The sequence below is a fragment of the Ovis canadensis genome, chromosome 24 (assembly GCF_042477335.2).
Source record: "Ovis canadensis isolate MfBH-ARS-UI-01 breed Bighorn chromosome 24, ARS-UI_OviCan_v2, whole genome shotgun sequence".
In the NCBI taxonomy this organism is placed as follows: domain Eukaryota; kingdom Metazoa; phylum Chordata; class Mammalia; order Artiodactyla; family Bovidae; genus Ovis; species Ovis canadensis.
The window spans coordinates 56,832,205-56,849,980 of NC_091268.1; the positions used below are offsets into that span (position 1 = coordinate 56,832,205).

The 17,776-nt window shown below is 63.5% G+C and overlaps 2 protein-coding genes across 11 annotated transcripts in view; one reads left to right on the plus strand and one right to left on the minus strand.

Annotated features, from left to right (window-relative positions):
• CHLSN (cholesin) overlaps positions 1-17,776 on the plus strand; it is a 64,781-nt gene that overhangs the window by 9,535 nt on the left and 37,470 nt on the right. For 7 of the 10 annotated variants that reach the window (XM_069569681.1, XM_069569685.1, XM_069569683.1 and 4 more), the window contains exon 2: positions 1,123-1,266. The exons of the other annotated variants lie outside the window; for them this stretch is intronic. In XM_069569681.1, the coding sequence (XP_069425782.1) occupies positions 1,138-1,266 (129 nt within the window). In that variant the 5' untranslated portion in view covers positions 1,123-1,137. The remainder of the gene's footprint in view (positions 1-1,122; positions 1,267-17,776) is intronic. 10 annotated transcript variants of the gene reach the window in all.
• On the minus strand, positions 10,675-17,460 carry GPER1 (G protein-coupled estrogen receptor 1). The gene is made up of 3 exons (XM_069569678.1): positions 17,252-17,460; positions 13,282-15,412; positions 10,675-11,338 (listed from the first exon to the last, which is right to left on the minus strand). The coding sequence occupies exon 2, from the start codon at positions 15,220-15,222 to the stop codon at positions 14,158-14,160; it is 1,065 nt and encodes a 354-aa protein (XP_069425779.1). The 5' UTR covers positions 15,223-15,412; positions 17,252-17,460; the 3' UTR covers positions 10,675-11,338; positions 13,282-14,157.

Here is a 17,776-nt window from a genome sequence, read left to right on the forward strand (position 1 = left end):
GTCTCTGTGTGTGTCTGTGTGTGTGTGTATATGTCTTTGTGTGTGTGTGTCTGTCTCTGTGTGTGAGTTTTTGCACCAGCTGCCCGAGGCCTCCGCCCCAGCGCCTTGCACCCTGCACTGCAGGATGCTCTCGGTGTAGCTGCTGCGGCTCAGAGACCATCCTGTTTCCAGCCCCTGTTGGGCACCACCCGCAGGGGGCAGCAGGTGGGGTGGGGCTGGGAGGAGCAGGTCATTTTCTGAGTCTCCCCCTGGGTGGGCTGGGCTGTGCGGAAGGCCTTCCAGACCTCGCCCCTTGGAGGTCCCCGCGGCCGCGCCACTCAGGTGGGAGGTGCTCCCGGCGCCTGCCCCGCTCCTCCAGGCTCCGGCACCTCCTGGTCTTCCTCGGCTCCCTCAGCGTCTGGTCCCACAGGGAGGCTGGTTCTGGAGCTCACGGGCGTTCTTCTATCCATACGAGGAGCTTGAGGTAGCTCTGCGCTCGAGGAGACGGAGCCAGACCTTCTCAGGCCTGGGTCGGTCCTTCACAGAGGCCCGTTGGGGCTGCCTCCAGCACCATGGAGTCGGCCGGCCGTCTCCAGCCGCGGGTGACCGAGGCCTGCGGGACTGCTTGACGGTCACCGCCAGCCTGTAGGGTGGCAGCTTCCCCCGGGGGGGAATGTGAGTTAATCCTTGGCAGTAGAAAGTGAGAGTAACGCCAACGTCAATAATTAGCGAATAGACCAGCGTTCACAGTTTTTGGAAAATTTGGATCCTGCCACTAAAAAGGATGTTTCTTTTTCTCTTTTGGGGGGCGGGGGCGGCACAGCGTGGCTTGAGGGCTCTTAGTTCCCCGACCAGGGATCGAACCTGTGCCCCCACAGTGGAAGCATGGCGTCTCAACCACTGGGCAAGTCCCCTTTTTTACTCTTAAAAGCCTGTGTTCATGTAGAGAGGGTAGCTGTGTTAAATAAAACACTCCAAAAAGCCTGGAAATGCACCACCCTGTAAGCTGTCCACAGGTGATGCAGAGGTGGGGTTGGACTCTGTGAAAAGGGCGGCATGTTGCCCATGCGTGCTGAACCGCGTTTCTCCCGTGACGCCCGCCCTCTCTGTCGACGAGAACTTTCATTTCCTGTGTCTTTACAGTTTGTCGGTTGCGAGATGGCAAAACAGAAGAGAAAAGAGAGCGAAGTGGCAGAGAAAAAGAGCAAAAAACTGAAGAAGGTGTCGGCTGTGGAGACGCCAGCGGCGTGCGCGGCCCCGCCAGGCCCCGGGACGGCCCCTGCCGAGGTGGGTGCAGCGGGCACGGCACGCTGGCCTCGCCTGTCTCCGGACCTGGGAGGGCACTCGGTGGTCGTGTGGCTGGTGTCAGGGTGGACAGTCCCCGGCAGACATGCTTGGTGCAGATGCAGCCGTGGGACCGTCAGAGCTGCAGGAGCCTGCAGGGCAGAGCCACGGAGCCGCGCGTTTTCCGCCTCCAGACCTCGGGATGCTGGGGCTGCGTGCAGCTGGGCCTTGAGGCCCTCGCACGGGGACGGGGCCCTGGCCCGGGGGTCTGTGTGTGTTTGGAGGCTACATCTAAACGTGTTCTGAATCTGCTCAGAAACGTGTCTTGTCTAAAGCTGCTGCTGCTACCCCCAGGCTCTGAGTGTAACTTTTCTCTGTGCCGAGCTGACTCTGATCCAGTGCGGTGTTGATCAGACGGCATCAGTTGTCACAGGTCCTGAGGAGTCATTCGACAGGAAGTGACAGTTGATAGGCCTCTCTCGCCCGCGTGGCGGGTGAAGGTGCCCACTGGGGCAGGCCCGAGCAGCCTCCGGCCCTTGGGTCACCCGCGAGAGCGCCCAGGGACCACAAGGAGGGCAGCGTCGTCGGCACTGCCCCGCAACGTGTCGGGTGATTTGGGGCCCTGATCAGCCTTAGCTGTGAGGATCTGCCCTTGATCAGCCACTTGGCAGGTCCTAGTCCAGTCTTTCTGGGAGGAGGCGGTGGAAGCCTGGCCCGGCGGGTTGGGGGTGCTGGGCTTGCTCGCTCTGGGGAGCCGTGTCTCCAGCCCTGCTTTTGTTTCGAGCCCGGGCCGTGCGCAGGGCTGGGAGTTGGGGCACACAGCCGCCCGCGTGTGCAGTGAGGGCGGCGACGCTGTGCGGGGGGCCGGGCCTCGTGCAGGACCGTCCTCTGGGCAGCTCTGTGTCCTGGGGAGGCACGCCCGCGCCTCCCTCCCCGGTGGGTGGGCAGGTGCAGGTGCTGAGGGAGGGGCCTCTGGGTCGGGGTCGTCTCAGCTGTCCCTGCCCTGGGTCAAGGTGAAAGCCAGGCCGGCGCTTGGGACCCCACCGTCCCAGGTGCCCCTCCCCGCCTTCTCCCTGGTGCCCACCTGGCCAGGGTGCCCCCGTGCCCGCAGGCTGCGCTCAGCTGGCGGGCCGCGTGCCTGGCCCTGCATCTGCTCCCGCCTGGGCTCGCGGCCAGGCCCGCGTCCCCAGGGCCCAACCTCGCCGTTCGCGCCTTCTCTGCCGCTGGAGCCCAGCTTTGCCAGTGTTTCTTGGTGTCCAGACCCCCGATGGAGCCTGGGTTTTTACAGCTGTTCCAGCTCCCATTCGGGGTCCGGCCCCGAATCCCTGCGGAACCTCAGGACGCGTGGGTTTCTCCGGCCTCTTCCAGGACACGGCGCTGATGCTTCTAGTCTCTGAAATGAGCGCCACACTGTCGCCCCCGTGACACGTGATTGTGTTGAGATTTCCAGCCCTTGGTGGTCTCTGCTTGCCGGCTGCTCGTCACTAGCAGCACCCACGGAGCAGCCCGGGTTTGTGGTAAATACGCATGCCCGGTATGTTGCTCGGTCGTGTCCAGCTCTGCGGCCCCGTGGACTGCAGCCTGCCAGGTTCCTCTGTCCATGGGATTCTCCAGGCAAGAACACTGGAGTGGGTTGCCATGCCCTCCTCCAGGGGACCTTCCCCACCCAGGGATCAAACCCGCGTTTCTTGCATTTCCTGTGTTGGCAGGCAGGTTCTTCACCACTAAGCAGGGCACAGTTCACAGTCTCCACCTAAAACCAATAATGACTCTTAAATTCAGGCGATTTTTTTAAGAAGTGATCATGTTTTTGTTCTTTAAGTGCTTGTTGATTGAAAGAAATTTGGAAAAAACAAAAGTGGGGAGAAGCTTCCCGCAGCCGAACGCAGGGTCCCGGTGGGCCATGCTCTGCAGTTTCCTCCTTGGCCCCTGGGGCACTGGGGAGGGGGTGTCTCGGGCGGCCCCCCTGGCTTGGGGCTGGTCTCCAGGGTCGTCCTCCGAGGAGACGGATGCTGCTTCCTCGAGACCACATCCTGGTTCTGCTCATCAAAACGCTTCTTTGCCCGCTGGGCCTCTGGTTCTCGTGGGAAGCCGGGGAGCTGCCGGGCCCCGCCTTTTTAAAGGAGGGACCCCTCCATCTGTGCGGCGTGGGTGGCGGGAGCCTGTGGAAAAGTACTGCCCCGCCTGCCCCCGCCGGGAGCCCAAGGAGCCGCTGTGCTGCCGGAAGTGCCGTCCGGGGACCCACGGGTGCTGTGCGGTCGCTTCCCACAGCGCAGCCCCTGCGCTCCTGCTGGGGGGCTGAGGGTCCCCGGGCGGGCGCCCCGCAGCAGGGCCGGGGGCATCTGGCTCCTGCTGTCCCTGGCGCGTTCCCTCCTCTGTCCCCACTGCCCTGCTGTGTCGGTCCACAGTCGTGATGTCTCTGCAGCTGGGCCCGTCTGCTTCTCAGTCCTGGCTGGCACAGGTCACCATATTGACCCACGGCATAGGGGAGTGGGGCTCATGGCCACGGGTGCCCCCAGCCCCAGGGCATAGGGGAGCGGGGCCCGTGGCCACGGGTGCCCCCAGCCCCAGGGCATAGGGGAGCGGAGCCTGTGGCCACGGGTGCCCCCAGCCCTGTGCTGGGTCTGCCAGGTGGGGCGCTGCCCCGGCCACTTCCTGGTCCTCCTGGAGGGGCTCGTGATGTAAATGCTTCGCAGGTCTTTCTATTCCAAGGGTGGTGCTTGAGTCACGGGTCCTGGGGTTGATCCATCTGCCCGTCTCCTAGCTTCTTAACTCTCCCCGGGAGCTGGGCGGACAGCCCCTTCCAGACGGGGCTCCAGCTTGACAGGCCAGAGGATGCATCCAGGCAGCGTGACGCGCGGAGCTGAGGGGTCTCCAGGCCACGGCTCCCCCATGCTGGGGAGATACCAGCGCAGACCCTGAGCCGCATGGCTGGGGGGACGCCCCAGGGCAGCTGTCGCCCTGAAGCCAGTGCCGGCCTGCCACCGGGTCGGGGGCACCTACGCTGCGCTGGCCGCTTCCCGCCCCTGTCTCGACAGGCTGCCTGGGGACAGGGTCAGGGGCCGTCAGCCCAGCCCTCTGCTCTGATCTCACCAAGATGAGTTCTTTATGTCTGCAAAGCCTGTTTCCATTGACAGAAGCGCCTTGACCTTGGGTTCTCGGGGCCTGAGGGGCCAGGGCAGAGGTGTGGGGCGCTGCTGGCTTCACAAGGGGGCTGGCTGGAGAGGCTGGGTCCTGGGCACGGTCCCCAGGTGGCTGGGGTGGGGAGAGGCCTCACTGGGGTCCCTGACTGAGGTGGCGCTGCCCACCCTGCCCTGGCTCCGGGCAGCGCCGTGCGGGTGGTGTGTCCACCCACTGGCCCTCCGCCTGCGTGGCTGTCGGGTGGGGAGGCCCCCCTGTGCTCCGAGCGCCCCCTAGTACGGGCCCCGCGGACAGGTGGTGGGGCAGCGGGCTGCTGTGACCTCCCATGTGCTTGGGGGGACGCAGGCAGAGCGGGGCCTCTTGGCTCCTTCCTTTTAACCTGGAAGAATCGGACAGGAATTCTGTGGGCATGAAGCCCACGCGTGCTTCATAAAACCATCGAGTGAGGCTGTGAACTTCCTGAAGCCTTGAGAATTTGCTCAGGAAAGTGACTTCATACCGATGGTATTTGCCTCAAGGAACGCCGCTGGTCTGGCGGCGGACTTGTGGTGGTTGTCGAGTGTGGGTGAGGGGTTGCTGGTCTGTTTTCTTAGCAGCAGCTCGCTCTCCCACTGTTCTTGTCTCCAGCTTTGTGAGCACAGAGCGCTTGGTGGTCAGCCGCTGGGGGCTGTGAACCGTGGGCTTCCGGAGCTGAGGGGGTTCCGGGCCTCGGACCCTCAGGGCGGCCCCTGCCCCCGGTCCCCGTGCCCCTGGGCTCAGCGCACACTGCGTAGCCGCTCCACACCGAGGCCTCGACGCTCCACACTGAGGCCAGTTCGGGGCTGTTCTGGACGTGCTGTGTACAGGGGCCGCTGCTGCTCTTTTTCCTGGTGGGCTCCTAGGACCGGGAGGGACCTACGGAGGCGTGTCTGCGCGTCTGCGGCCCGCCCGTCGTGTGGAGGGTCTCTGGGCTGCGTGCTCGCCAGCATTTGCCGCTGTCCTCCGTGTTTGCAGCCTTGGCCTCTCCTGGGGGTGCAGTTGGTTTAAAGCAGCTTTATTGGGGTGTTCACAGAGTAGACCGCATGTTTCTTCGTTTTCAGTCTTACTGAGGGTGGTCCATTCACGTGCACCCAGCTCGGCCTGAGAGCTGGGTGCTTGCGCTGCGCGTGTGCATGTCCCCGCTCCCGTCCTTCCCCGCCGCGGCCCATCACCGGACAGTGCCTGGCGCGCCTGTGCTATCTGGGCAGCAGGGCCTTGCCTGTCCAGCTCTGTGGGAGCCCACGGGGCTGCCCGGCCCGCCCTCCCGCCGGCCCCTTGGCCCCGCAGGTCTGCTCTCCGTCTGTGAGTCTCTGCTTCACAGCTGAGTTTGCGTCGTGTTTTAGGCTCCACGTGGGAGTGATACCCCGTGACCCTTGTCCTTCTCTGGCTTCGCGTAATACGATCGTCTCCAGGTCCAGCTCCGTCACTGCTGGTGGCACCGTGTCCTCCTTTCTGTGGCTGAGCAGTATTCCACTATGGCGCTCGTGGTACAGAGCCTGCCTGCCAGCGCAGGTTCCACCCCTGGGTTGGGAGGGCCCCCTGGAGAAGGAAACGGCAGCCCACTCCAGCGCTCTTGCCTGGAGGATCCCATGGACGGAGGAGCCTGGCGGGCTGCAGCCCGTGGGGTCGCGGAGCCGCGCGCGCCCGAGGACGAGCCGCGTTGCACGTGTGTCCGCGCCGCGCCGCCCCTGTCTGCTCGTCTCCTGTCGGGCGTTAAAGCCGGCTGCTTGTCTTGGCTGCTGTGAAGGGCGTTGCAGTGGACGCTGTGGTGCCTACTTCTTTCCAGATTAGGTTTTTCCGGACACATGCCCGGGAGTGGACTTGCTGGGACACACCACAGCTCTGATTGCAGTTTGAGGGCCCTCCGCGCTGTTCTCCGTGGGGGCTGCACCAGGTTACACTCCCGCCACGTGGGGGGGTTCCCTCTTGTCCACACCTGCTCCAGCACTCACTGTCCCGGGCTTGGCGGCGGCGGCGGCCGTTCTGAGCGGTGTGCGCTGGTGCCTCAGTTGCCTGAGGTCGCGTCGGAAGCTGCAGAAACGGGGGGCACCAGTGCCCTGTGTCCAGTCTGCCCTGTTGGCGCCGAGCTGTGGTGTCACGCCCCGGAGTGGCGTCGCTGCCCGGAGCGCGCTCAGACTCCGCTGGCTGTGCATGCGTGTGTGGGTGTGTTCCGTGCAGTGTGACCACGGGTGTCACGGCCCAGCCCTGCTGTGCCCAGCGGCTCCCAGGGCCACAGGGAAGCCTGTCTGCAGTCCTGGCTTTCACCGGTGCGGTGCTGGGAGCGTCCACGGGCGCGTGTTCCTGTCTCGGGGGAAACACCTGGATGTGACTGCTGGTCGTGTGGGTCACACGTGGGCAGTGGTTCAGGCCGCCGCCCCCTCCTTGCCCCTGTGGTCCATTGTTGGCAGGGGGCCCGGGCCGGGGGCGCTGGGGCTGGCTTCTTCCCGTCTTCCAGCGTTCGCCGTCTCTCGGTGCTCATGTTGATGAGGACGGCCTGACTTGTCCCAGGAGCGAGCAGACTCTTGCTTTTCCGGGCTTGGAGATGCGAACGCTGCCGTCTTCATTAAGTCTTGGAGCTGCCGGGTGGGCGGGTGGCGCACCTTCGTGGCCTGCTGGCAGCGCCATCTGCTGCGTCCATGCCAGACGCGGCCCTTGCTGTGCCTGCAGTGTGACTGTGGGCCGTTTTCCAGGGCGTCTTTGGGGCTGTGCCCCAGGGCCCGCGGTCTGTTAGTAGGCTGGCTGGAGCTGTGGGCCTGCGTCTCTGGGCTTTCTAGGTCCATTGTTGCCTCTGGGCCTTAGGGTGGAGCTGGAAGCCGTCCAGCGCCCCCCAGCCCTGGGCCTCTGCCCTCGTCCCCAGCCCCATGCCCGCCATCCCCATGCGGTGTCTAAAGCTCAGATTGCCGCTCCATCAGCGGAGCTGTGTGTGTGAGCTCTGCGTCCTCGTGGTCAGCAGAAAATAACTCAGCAAAACGTAATTTTAAAACAGCAGTGCTTATTATTTTTCCTGAGTTACACGTGGACAGGTGGACAAAAAAGGAAAAGGAACCAGAAACGCGCAGGAGCCCTGCCCGCCCAGGGGCTGTGGCTGGCACCGGGCTGGCACGGCGCCCTGTGCGGACGCTCTATCTTCTCCGCGTGTGGGGCACCGCGGGACCACGCCTTTCAGGGTCCCTAGTGCGATGAGAGAAGGCCACGCGTGATTGTTGCAATTTCACTTTCTTTGCTTCCTGCCTTGAGCGGCCCCTGGCTTCTTTCTTGCGAGCTGCCTGGGTGTTTTTACCGGCTCTGTTCCACAGCTCGCCATTTCCGTATAGATTTGAGAAAACACCTCTGCTGAGAGTGCTTTGTCCTAACAGTTCAGATATTTTTCCAGCCGAGTTATTTGTGTGGCTTTGGGCCTTAGACAGCCCCACGGCTGGCCACCCAGCCTCCCTGACGTGTGCTGGCCCTCTGGTGCCCGGGTCAGTATGGGAAGAGGGTTGTCCTGTGAGCACCGGCTGCTCGCTTGCTATAAGACCTGGAGGACCCTGACCCCCAGCCCCAGCGCCGGAACGTGGCCCGTTCCGTCCCCTCCAGCGGCCTGTGTCCGCGGCCACTGTGCCTGAGACCCGGCTCCTCCCCACTGCTGTTCACTGGAGTCAGCTTCCCGCAGGCCAGGCTGGGGGCTGCCTGGAGGGGCTCCGCGGGGGCGTCTGGGTGAGCAGCTCGGCCTCTGGGCCTGCCCCCTTCTCCCCGGAGCAGCCTCTTGCCGCCGCCACACCGTCTTCCCTGCGGCGGAGGGCGTCCTGGGTCTGGCCACTCCCGCCTAGCCTGTGCATCCACCACCTTTCCTGCTGACCGCGCGCCTCCCGACTTCGGTCCGATCCGTCTGCGGGCCCAGCCCCGCTCCCTGCAGTGTGAGCAGAACCCAGCCTGAGCCTGTTAAATTCCAGCCTCTGTCTGCCTGCCCCTCCAGCTGTGGGCGGCCAAGACTGGGTGCAGAGCCATCCTCTCCCCCAGCACAGACCTGGGACACGGGGGGGCTTGAAGGACCTGGGGGCTCCTCCTGGCGGGTCCGGATCACCCGCTGGTGCCCAGAGGCACCTCAGGGCCTGGCCCCATCCGTCCCTGCAGGCCCACTGCCCCCTCATCACCCCTGTGTCTCAGGACGTGGGGAGCAGAGCCCCTCGTCCCAGGAGGGGCTGCTGCGTCTGCCTTCTGAATAAACAGCATCAGAATCATCAAGGGAAGTTTCAAAGGGCCCAGCTCTGCGCTTCTGCCCCAGCACTTCCCCTCTCGGTCCCGCCGAGGTGTGTCTGACAGGCTGTATATCCTGTCCTTTCCGACATCACCCTTGATGTAACCTTTAAAGGCAAAGCCCCCCACCCTTTATCGGCCCGCTGGGCCTGGCCTGCTCCCATCCCCGTGTGGACGCTGTGGCCGCGAGGCGTGTGGAACGTGCTCCGGCCGCCCTGCCTAGGAGGCCCCTCCCTGTGCCGCGCTCCCGGAGACCCCAGCCCGTCCCCTGCCCTCGCCCTGGGGCCCGCTTTCCTGGGGTCTGCTGTGCCCGGGGTTTGGGAGGGGGCCGCAGTCCCTTCCTGAACTTGGACGTCACCATGACCCCCAGCCGTCTGTGACCTGCGGGTTTTGAAGCTTGAAGGGAGCTTTGCTCGAGGGTGCTTGTTTGGGACGAGGTGTGTCACCGCGCCCGATGTGTCCATAGAGCAGAAGGTGGGGGCAGGGGAACACCTCGTCCTGTAGTCTCTGCCGAGACCACCTCCACGTCCCCGCTCGTGGGGAGCCACTTGGCTTATTGTTCTCGAGAGTTGACGTCACGTTTGTTTCAGGAAGTCAGCCTCATTAGAAGGGTCACTCCTGACTATAGTGGCCCATCAGACAGTGCGCTGGAGAAAGTTCTCTAACTTTAGGTCTGAAATGCCAGAATGGACAGATGAGGCCCAATATTTGTTCAGCCTCTCAAAAGTATTTTCGCAGTGGAATGAAAAGAGCTCCCAGGACGGAGCGCTCACAGCTGGGAAAACAGTTGCTGCTTTGAAGACGGTTTTCCCAGGCACAGGGCTCACGTCTCCCGCTGCGAGGGGCAGAGATGGCGTCTGGTGTCAGTGGAGGGCTCCTGGCTGAGGCCAGCCCGTCTGAGCTGGGCCGCCCCCGGGGAGCGCGCCTTGAGGGACTTGGAGCTCGTCCCTCAGATGCACACCTGAGGCGGCAGGACGCACCTGCACGTCCGCAGGCCCCGGCCTCCAGGTGTCCATTGGGGGGCCCACCTGCACGTCCCTGAGGCCCCTGCCTCCAGGTGCCCATGGCGGGGGGAGGGGGGGGGCGCACCTGCACGGCCCTGAGGCCCCGGCCTCCAGGTGCCCATGGCGGGGGCGGGGGGGGGGGGCGGCGCACCTGCATGTCCACAGTCCCCGGCCTCCAGGTGTCAACCCACTGAGTTTTTGCTCAGAAGCCATGTGTTAAAAGGCAAGTGGGATTGAGGTCTTGGCTCCCCAGTGACCACCGGGTTTGGCTCTGCTTTTGAGTCCCAAGCCTCTGCTGGCCCGGCCCGTTCTTCAGGGCTGAGCATGGTGGCCACCAAAGCCGGACACCTCCACCCAGCAGCCCTCCTGGCCTGGTGGTGCAAGGCAGCTGGAGTCAGGCTCCACCTGGTGCAGGGCAGGGGTGGAAGTGTGTGATGGGTGTGCCTGGGTCTGGGGTGCATGTCTCAGTGCCAGGACCCGGGGCTCAGCACGCAGGACATAGACTGAGGCTTACCGACAGGTGTGTCAGGGTTCAGGCCAACCGCTGTGACACCGAGCCCCCACAATGCAGAGCCTGAACGAGAGGGTTCTCACAGCAGAGCGGACGGCTCGGGCCGCCTGCAGCAGCTCCCTGGCCGCTCAGGCTGCAACGCTGGGCCTCTTGGCATCTTCATCCGGTTCTCCCTCCCCAGCCCCGGCCCCCGGCTGCTTTTTTTTTTTTAAGATTTTTTGGATGGGGACCACTTTATTTTTTTGGAGAAGGCAATGGCACCCCACTCCAGCACTCTTGCCTGGAAACTCCCATGGACAGAGGAGCCTGGTGGGCTGCAGTCCATGGGGTCACTAGAGTCAGACACAATTGAGCAACTTCACTCTCACTTTTCACTTTCTTGCACTGGAGAAGGAAATGGTAACCCCCTCCAGTGTTCTTGCCTGGGGAATCCCAGGGATGGGGGAGCCTGGTGGGCTGCCATCTATGGGGTCGCACAGAGTTGGACACAACTGAAGCGGCTTAGCAGCACTTTAAGTCTTTATTGGATTTGTTACAATGGTGCTTCTGCTTCTGTTTTTTTGGCCACGAGGCATGCGGGGTGATAGTTCCCCGAACAGGGATCGAACGTGACCCCCCAGCCCCCATCAGGAGCACAGAGCCTTGACCACTGGGCGGCCAGGGAGGTCTCCTCCCGCTTCCCATGGGCGTTTCGCAGCCAGGCCCTGGGCTGGCAGGACTCTGGCGGATCCCCCTCCGCCACTCTCCTCCCCTCCCGCAGGCTTCCCGGGACATTGGTCTGGAAGGCCCGTTCTTCCCGATTTTCCCCGTTTTTGAGGGGCAGTTTTTGCGAGTGTTGCTCCAGGTGGAGGTTGTCGGGCTGTCCGGCAGGGTGGCAGCCTCCTGGGCAACCTCACTGGACTTCCTCAGCCGTGTGTGTGGGCACGCGACCCTCCTGCTGACTCCGTGGAGGAGTGGGTTCAGCGGGCGGGCGTGAAGCCTGGGGGTGGAGACAGCGGCCGCCGTGGTCTTCCTCCTCTCTGGGTGGTTGGCACTGTCCCATCAGCTGCAGAGAAGGCATCCTAAGCAGGGCTGAACCTCCTGTCCGGTTGCCTGTGGCAGCTGGTCATGCCCTCCCTGAGAGAGCCCGAGGCTCCTGGGGCGGGGGTGGTGGCACGGCCAGTCCCTGGACAGAGGAGGACGGCGCCCTTGTGGTGACTGGACTCTCCCGGGACCCCCTGGCAGCTGATTTCTTGCGATAAGTTCAGGGTGGCTTCACCCCCTGATGAGGCGGAGGGTCGCGGGCAGGGCTCACTCTGCTTTTGCTGTTTCTTTAGCCTGTAAAACCCTTGTTCCTGGAAGAGATCCCCACCCTCTGGACAAGGGCAAAATCCAGCCCCACTCAAAACAGCTGGCTCTCTGAGAGCACTGAATCGGGTGTTTCTGGCGAGGCTGCGGCGGAGCCCATGGGCGCGGTGACCGCCCGGGACGGAAGGGCCTTTCCCGGGCTCTCCAGCCGTGTGGAGCCGCGTCAGCCTCGGCGCCGCGGTCGAGGTGCCGGGAGGGCCCTGCTCTGACGGCTGGTGCCCATGCTCCCTTGAGACACCCCCTCCCGTCTCCCGGCCCCACAGCGCTTCCCTGCGTGCTTGCTGGTGGGTGCAGGCCTTAGAACGTGCCGCAGGGTGCGGTGGGCTCAGGGACTCCCGTGCCCTTGACCCAGAGGCTGGTGGGCACTCGGTGGGCAGCGGGGCTGGGCCGGCGACTCTGCCTTCCTCCTGCCTTCCGCTGTCCTTGGTGCGGTGTTCAGAGGCCTTAGAGACCTGAGTGGAGGCGCTTCTGTGCAGCTGCCCTGCCCTCTCAGGTGCCCACTCTGCGCACACGTGCCCTCCACACCCAGCACACACACACCAGACCACACGCCCCGTGCTCACCCCCAGCACACCGCACACCACACGCCCCGTGCTCACCCCCGGCACACACAGCACACCACACTACACGCCTCGTGCTCACCCCCAGCATGCACACCACACCACACGCCCTGTGCTCACACCCAGCACACCACAGGCCCCATGCTCACCCCCAACACACACACTCCACACCATATGCCTCATGCTCACACCCAGTATGCATACTAAACCATACACCCCGCGCTCACCCCCAGCACGCAGATCACACCACATGCCCCGTGCTCACCCCCAGCATGCAGATCACACCACACACCCGTGCTCACACCCAGCACACAGCACACCACACGCCCGTGCTCACACCCAGCACGCACAGCACACCACACGCCCCGTGCTCACTGCTGCCACAGATGCTGGGCCAAAGTCCAGCCCCAGTTCCCACCCCCCATGGCTCTGCGCCCACCCTTCCTTCTCCCGTCTGCTTCTGCCGCAGCAGCTCTGCCTCGGGAATGAATCAGCGCTTCACTAATGTGCTTGATTCCTGATGGTTGAGGATCGTCTCAGGGTTTCTCCCCCACACCCGTGGGGTAAAGGGCCAGCCAGGGGGTGGTTTAGGTACCCAGCTTTCCCTCCGATGGGGTGGGTGCACAGCCCAGCTTCTACTGACGTGAGTGCCGCCCTCCTGCCGCAGGGGTGCGGGCCTGGGTGGGAGGTGGGTTACAGAGCCCCAGGCCTCTGGGAGGTCACACTGGGTGCCGAGCCGGCCTTTGTGCCAGCCGCTCCCCGCCCCTGGGCTCCTGGCGGGCTGTGAGGAGCCTTGCTGCCTGGGCGAGCGGGGGTGCCAGGAAATAGCAAAGCCGTCGGGCGCCTTGCTGTCATCTTGCGCCTCTCGTGCCAGAAAGGCCAGATCAGCCTCCGCTGTCAGGCGCTCTAGAGGGCGGTGCGAGCGCCAGGCCCTTGGGCGAAAAGGGCTCAAGAGCGCCAGTCGGGGAGAGCCCTCCGGTGAAGGCGGGGTCTCTGCCCGTGCCTGCCCTTCAGGCTCGAGGCTGCCCACGCGCCTCCTGGGTTTGCTGGAGGGGCTGGGAGAGGCCTGGCTCTCTCACACGCTGTCTCCCCGCCCCTGCCCCCGACCCCAGCTGGGACAAGAGCAGGTGAGCACCCCGCCCCCGGGGCTCCTCCTGCGACGGGGACTTGCCAGGGTCGGGGGCTCGATAAGAGCGCTCACCTGCTCAGACGGGCGCTCACAGGGGAAGCAAGCCTCAGTGGGGCCTGAGTCGCTGGAGACGCCTGGTGAACGTAGGTACTTGCTCGGGACAAAGGCTCTTTTTGGAGGTTTGCACCCATGAAGAGCTGTTAGAACTAAAGCTGGCTCATCTCCTGTCAGCTAAACGTTGTCCAGCGTTCCCCTCTGAAGGCCCCTCCAAGAAGCTTATCCTGGTGCCCAGAGTGCGCAACGTGTGTGGGGTGCCCTCCACGTGCCGGGGGCATCCAGGGCTCAGACAGCGCCATCTGGCCAGGGGGCTGGACTCCTGACATGGGTGTTTCTCTGGGGAGGAAGGGGCGGCCCTGCGGCTGAGTCTGAGTGCTCCCCTCCCCCACAGGGAACCAGTTAGATGGAGAAGTCAGAGGCATTGGCGCCAGTTTTATTGACAGAAGGCTGAACAGCCCGACTTGTTAGGTCTTCTTTCTTATATTTTAGCAAGAAGGGTCTCTGTCTACGTCGCCACTGTCCACTCCGTTTCAGAGGCAGGCTCTTCACACACCTGCTGCGCCCCACCCTTCAGGAGGTGCAGAGAGGCTGTGCACAGAGGTGCCCCCCGGTGTGGAGGGAGGCGTGGGGGCCTGGTGCACACCCGCCGTGGAGCCCACCCCACGCCTCCAGCTCAAGTCAGCCGTGAGTTCTGTCCCCGAGATGGCGGGCACATCTGCCTGGAAACAAGGCTGCTTCATCCCAGTGACCTCCCTTCTGCTCTCCTTAGGGGCTTCAGAAGCGTCTGCCCTGGGCCCAGCGTGTGCCGGAGGCAGGGGACGGCTCTGTGGGAGCAGCCGGCGGACAGATGCCCCAGGGCCGCGTGGGGCGCGCCGTCCACTCCCGCGGCCCCTACACGGTGCTGCTGAGCTTCACCTCGGCCTGTTCTGCGCCGTCCGGGACCACGGCCTTCAGGGCCGCGTGGCAGAGGCGGTTCAAGGCCGACAGGCCGGTTTTCTGCTCCAGGTAGAGCCGCAGCTTGTCGCGGAAGGTCTCCCCGAGGAAGCTGTAGATGAGCGGGTTGAGGCAGCTGTTGGAGAAGGCGGCCAGGTTGACCACGTGGCCGGCCAGCGGGTGGGCGTGGCGCGGGGAGCGCTGGCAGGGCGCGGCCCCGGGCGGCGCGCGCTGGAGCAGGTGCACGCTGATGAAGACGTTCTCGGGCAGCCAGCACACGAAGAAGACCAGCACCACGGCCAGGATCATGCGCAGCGCCTTCTGCCTCCGCGGGCGCAGGCCGCGGTGCCGCTGCGCGCTCACCAGCACGCGCACGATGAGCGAGTAGCAGAGGCCGATGACCGCGAAGGGCAGCACGAAGCCCAGCGTGACCTCCAGCCACTGCACCTCCCGCACGTCCGCGAAGCAGAAGCACGCGTCCTCGCGGTGCTGCAGGTGGACGGCCGTGAAGGGCACCAGCGTGGCGGACACGGAGGCCAGCCAGATGAGGCCGCAGCTCAGCCGCGCGCGGGGCTTGGTGCGGAGCGGGCCGCAGCGCACGGCCTTGGCCAGGGCCAGGTAGCGGTCGAAGCTCATCCAGGTGAGGAAGAAGACGCTGCTGTACATGTTGACCTGCAGGAAGAGCGACATGAAGGTGCAGAGCGCGGCGATGCCGTAGTACTGCTCGTCCAGGTTGAACACCTCGATGAGCGAGTCTGCCACCAGGATGAGGTCTGCGGCTGCTAGGTTGATGAAGTACAGGTCGGGGATGGTCATCTTCTCCCGGAAGCGGAAGTTCACCGCCAGGATGAGCAGGTTGCCCACGAAGCCGATGGGGAAGAGGAAGACGGCGTACAGGCAGGAGAGGAAGAGCCCGATGGCGTACTGCTGCCGCTCCGAGAGCGCCGCCGAGCCGTTGGCCAGCGCGCGCGGCAGCTCCAGCCCTGCGGCAGTGCCGTTGTAGGCGCCGGTCGGCAGCTCCATGTCAAGCCGGGGGCCCCGGGGCCGGCGGGCCTCTCAGGATGCGCTGCGCTGCTCCCGGAAGCTCGTGCTGAGCAGGAAACGCATCTTGAGAGAGAGGTGGTGCTCCTGGAAGTGAGCCAGGCGACCGTGAGGCCAGAGCGGGTCCCTGGGCACCTGTGCAGCCAGAGGCGACGCCCTCACCCTGGGGCACCTGGGAAGCGAGAGCAGAGGGTCAGCGGGCGCCAGGGTGCGCCGGCGCGGGGGAGCACACACGCGTGGGTGGGCTGCGGTGTGTCCCCTCGGCCCGGAGGGTGGCCAGCCCTGAGCTGGAGCAGGGGAGCCACACACAGATATCACACACCCGGGTTCTCCCGAGGCTCCAGGGCCCTGGGCCTGAGGCCCGCCAGAGACAGCTCTGAGGGAGCAGGGCAGGGTGTCTTGGTGGGGGGTGGGGAGCCTTAGGAGGTTGAGAGGGGAAAGGTGACTCTCTGGAAGAGTGGACCCAGCGCACGCCAAAGGTCCAGCCGGCTTTGCTCTTCAGCTGCACAGGTACAGGGACCCAGTGGTCCTGGCCAATCCTGAGTTCAGGTGCTGAACGTGAAGTTGTTTTCATAACATGAAATGGAAAAAAGTGGTCATTGTTTCAGGACCTAAATTTTAAAATTTGTCTTAGTTTTGTCGGTTATTGTAAAACCAGAAGTATCTCCTTCCTGCTGCCTGCAGCCTAGAAGCGCTGTGACCAGGAGGCTGGGAGGGAAACCCTCCCGGACCTCTGCTTTTGCCAGTCCTGCCCTGGTGGTCACCAGCGCCCAGCTGGACACAGGCTCTGCTCATGTGCTCCCTGAGCCTCTGGGCAGGGCCTGGGGTAGCGGGGCATCCCGGGCTGGGGTGGGGGGCAGGCGGCCAGGCAGCTGGGTGGGAGCGAGGAGCCCTAGCAACCGGCCTCACCTGCAGATGGTTGGGAATCGCTTCCAAAGTGTTGCCAAAGCAACAGACACTTCCTGAGCAAGCGCTTGAAAGCACCGTTGAAAACAAGGAAAGCAAAGAGATACATCAGGAAAGCACCGTTAAAAACAAGGAAAGCAAAGAGATACATCAGGACCCGCCAGTCAGTTACTTTAAAAAGACTCGGTAGCCTCTGCTTCTGGGGCTGATACACTGGATCTTACTGGTGGCTCCGTGCTCTCTATTCGTCTCTGGTCGGTAATCCCAATTTGAACCAGATAAATGCCACTCTTCTTGGATCCCATCTGTAATGTTTAGAGCCTCTGTTTTTAAATTTATTTGTAAAAGCTGCTTAAGAGTATTTGCTTTGCTCTTTTTAATGTGGGGATTTGGGAGGTTGTGGGCTGATCTCCGGAAGTTCAGGGCCAGCAGAGCCGTGGGGCACACCCGGCCTCCGCAGTGCTCCCCTGCCCTCTTCTTTCCCGAGTGCTCTCCCATCCTCCACCGTTGCTGCTGTTTCTGTGCTAGTCTTGAGAAAAGACAGGCATGAGTCTTAACTGCTACACACTTTGCTCATGAAAGTTGGCCACGAATTCAGATAGAAAGGCGAGTGTTAAACAGTGGGCCCTTGTCTTGTCTCAGATTGCCACCGCTTGTCCAGATCTAGGAAAACGAGCCGCGTTCTTGTGAGATCTCTCGTGCTGAGTGGCTCAGCCGCGCCTGACTCTTTGCGACCCCGGGGACTGTAGCCCGCCAGACTCTTCTGTTCATGGGATTTTCCAGGCAAGAACACTGGAGTGGGCTGCCATTTCCTTTTCCAGGGAGATCTATTAGCTATGTGTTCTACATATTAAATTAATCTCAGGCTGGTGGGCATCCTCACTGAAGGAGAAAGCAAAGTGCCGGCTGTCAGAGGACAAAAACCGTTCACCATCCCTGCTGTCCTGTGATACAAAAGAACCTTCCCGCTGAGCCTCCGTATTGAAGTCCCAGTGGGGGCGCACGGGTTGTCCACATTGGCCCGGCCGCTGTTCACCACCCCAGGCGAGCCCGCCCAACCCAGCTGCCTGGCCCCTGCCCATCCGGGCGCCTGGGACCCCCTTACCTGTGCTGCCTCTGGCCACCCGACGTGCGTTGCCCTGAGCGGACCTGTCCCGTCCCTGGGAGTGGGGCTCAGCCAGCCTCCCAACGTCTCCCAGCAGTGATTCTGGACTGGGGTGGAATCGGCCTTTGCAGGGCTCTAGCAAGGAGCGGGGAGGAGCAGGAAGCACGGCACCCAGCCCTCAGCCAGCCTGCCCGCCGCCCTCCGGCCAGGCCTGCCCCTGGTGGCTGCAGGCTTTATAGGCGCAGCGACCATCCGCAAGCCCGCCTGTAACCCCCTCAGTGCCGGTCTCCTCCTCACCCTGCGGCACTGAGCTGGGCCCCACCACCCGTCTTCCTGGAAGTTTGCAGTTGGGCTGGCTTTTCTTCACCTGCTGATACAAACTTTCCTTTTTAACTTTGAAGGGACTGTAAGTGGGTCTTGTTTATCTTTCAGAGAATAACTATTATTCTTTGTCGGAGTTTACATATTGCTGCTTGTTTTAGCAAGAGACTGCCTTTACGACTCGCCACTAAATCTCCTTAGCCA

Bases quoted from the DNA above. Each gene is read 5' to 3' on its own strand.
- GPER1 (XM_069569678.1), bottom strand. From the start codon at position 15,222: ATGGAGCTGCCGACCGGCGCCTACAACGGCACTGCCGCAGGGCTGGAG.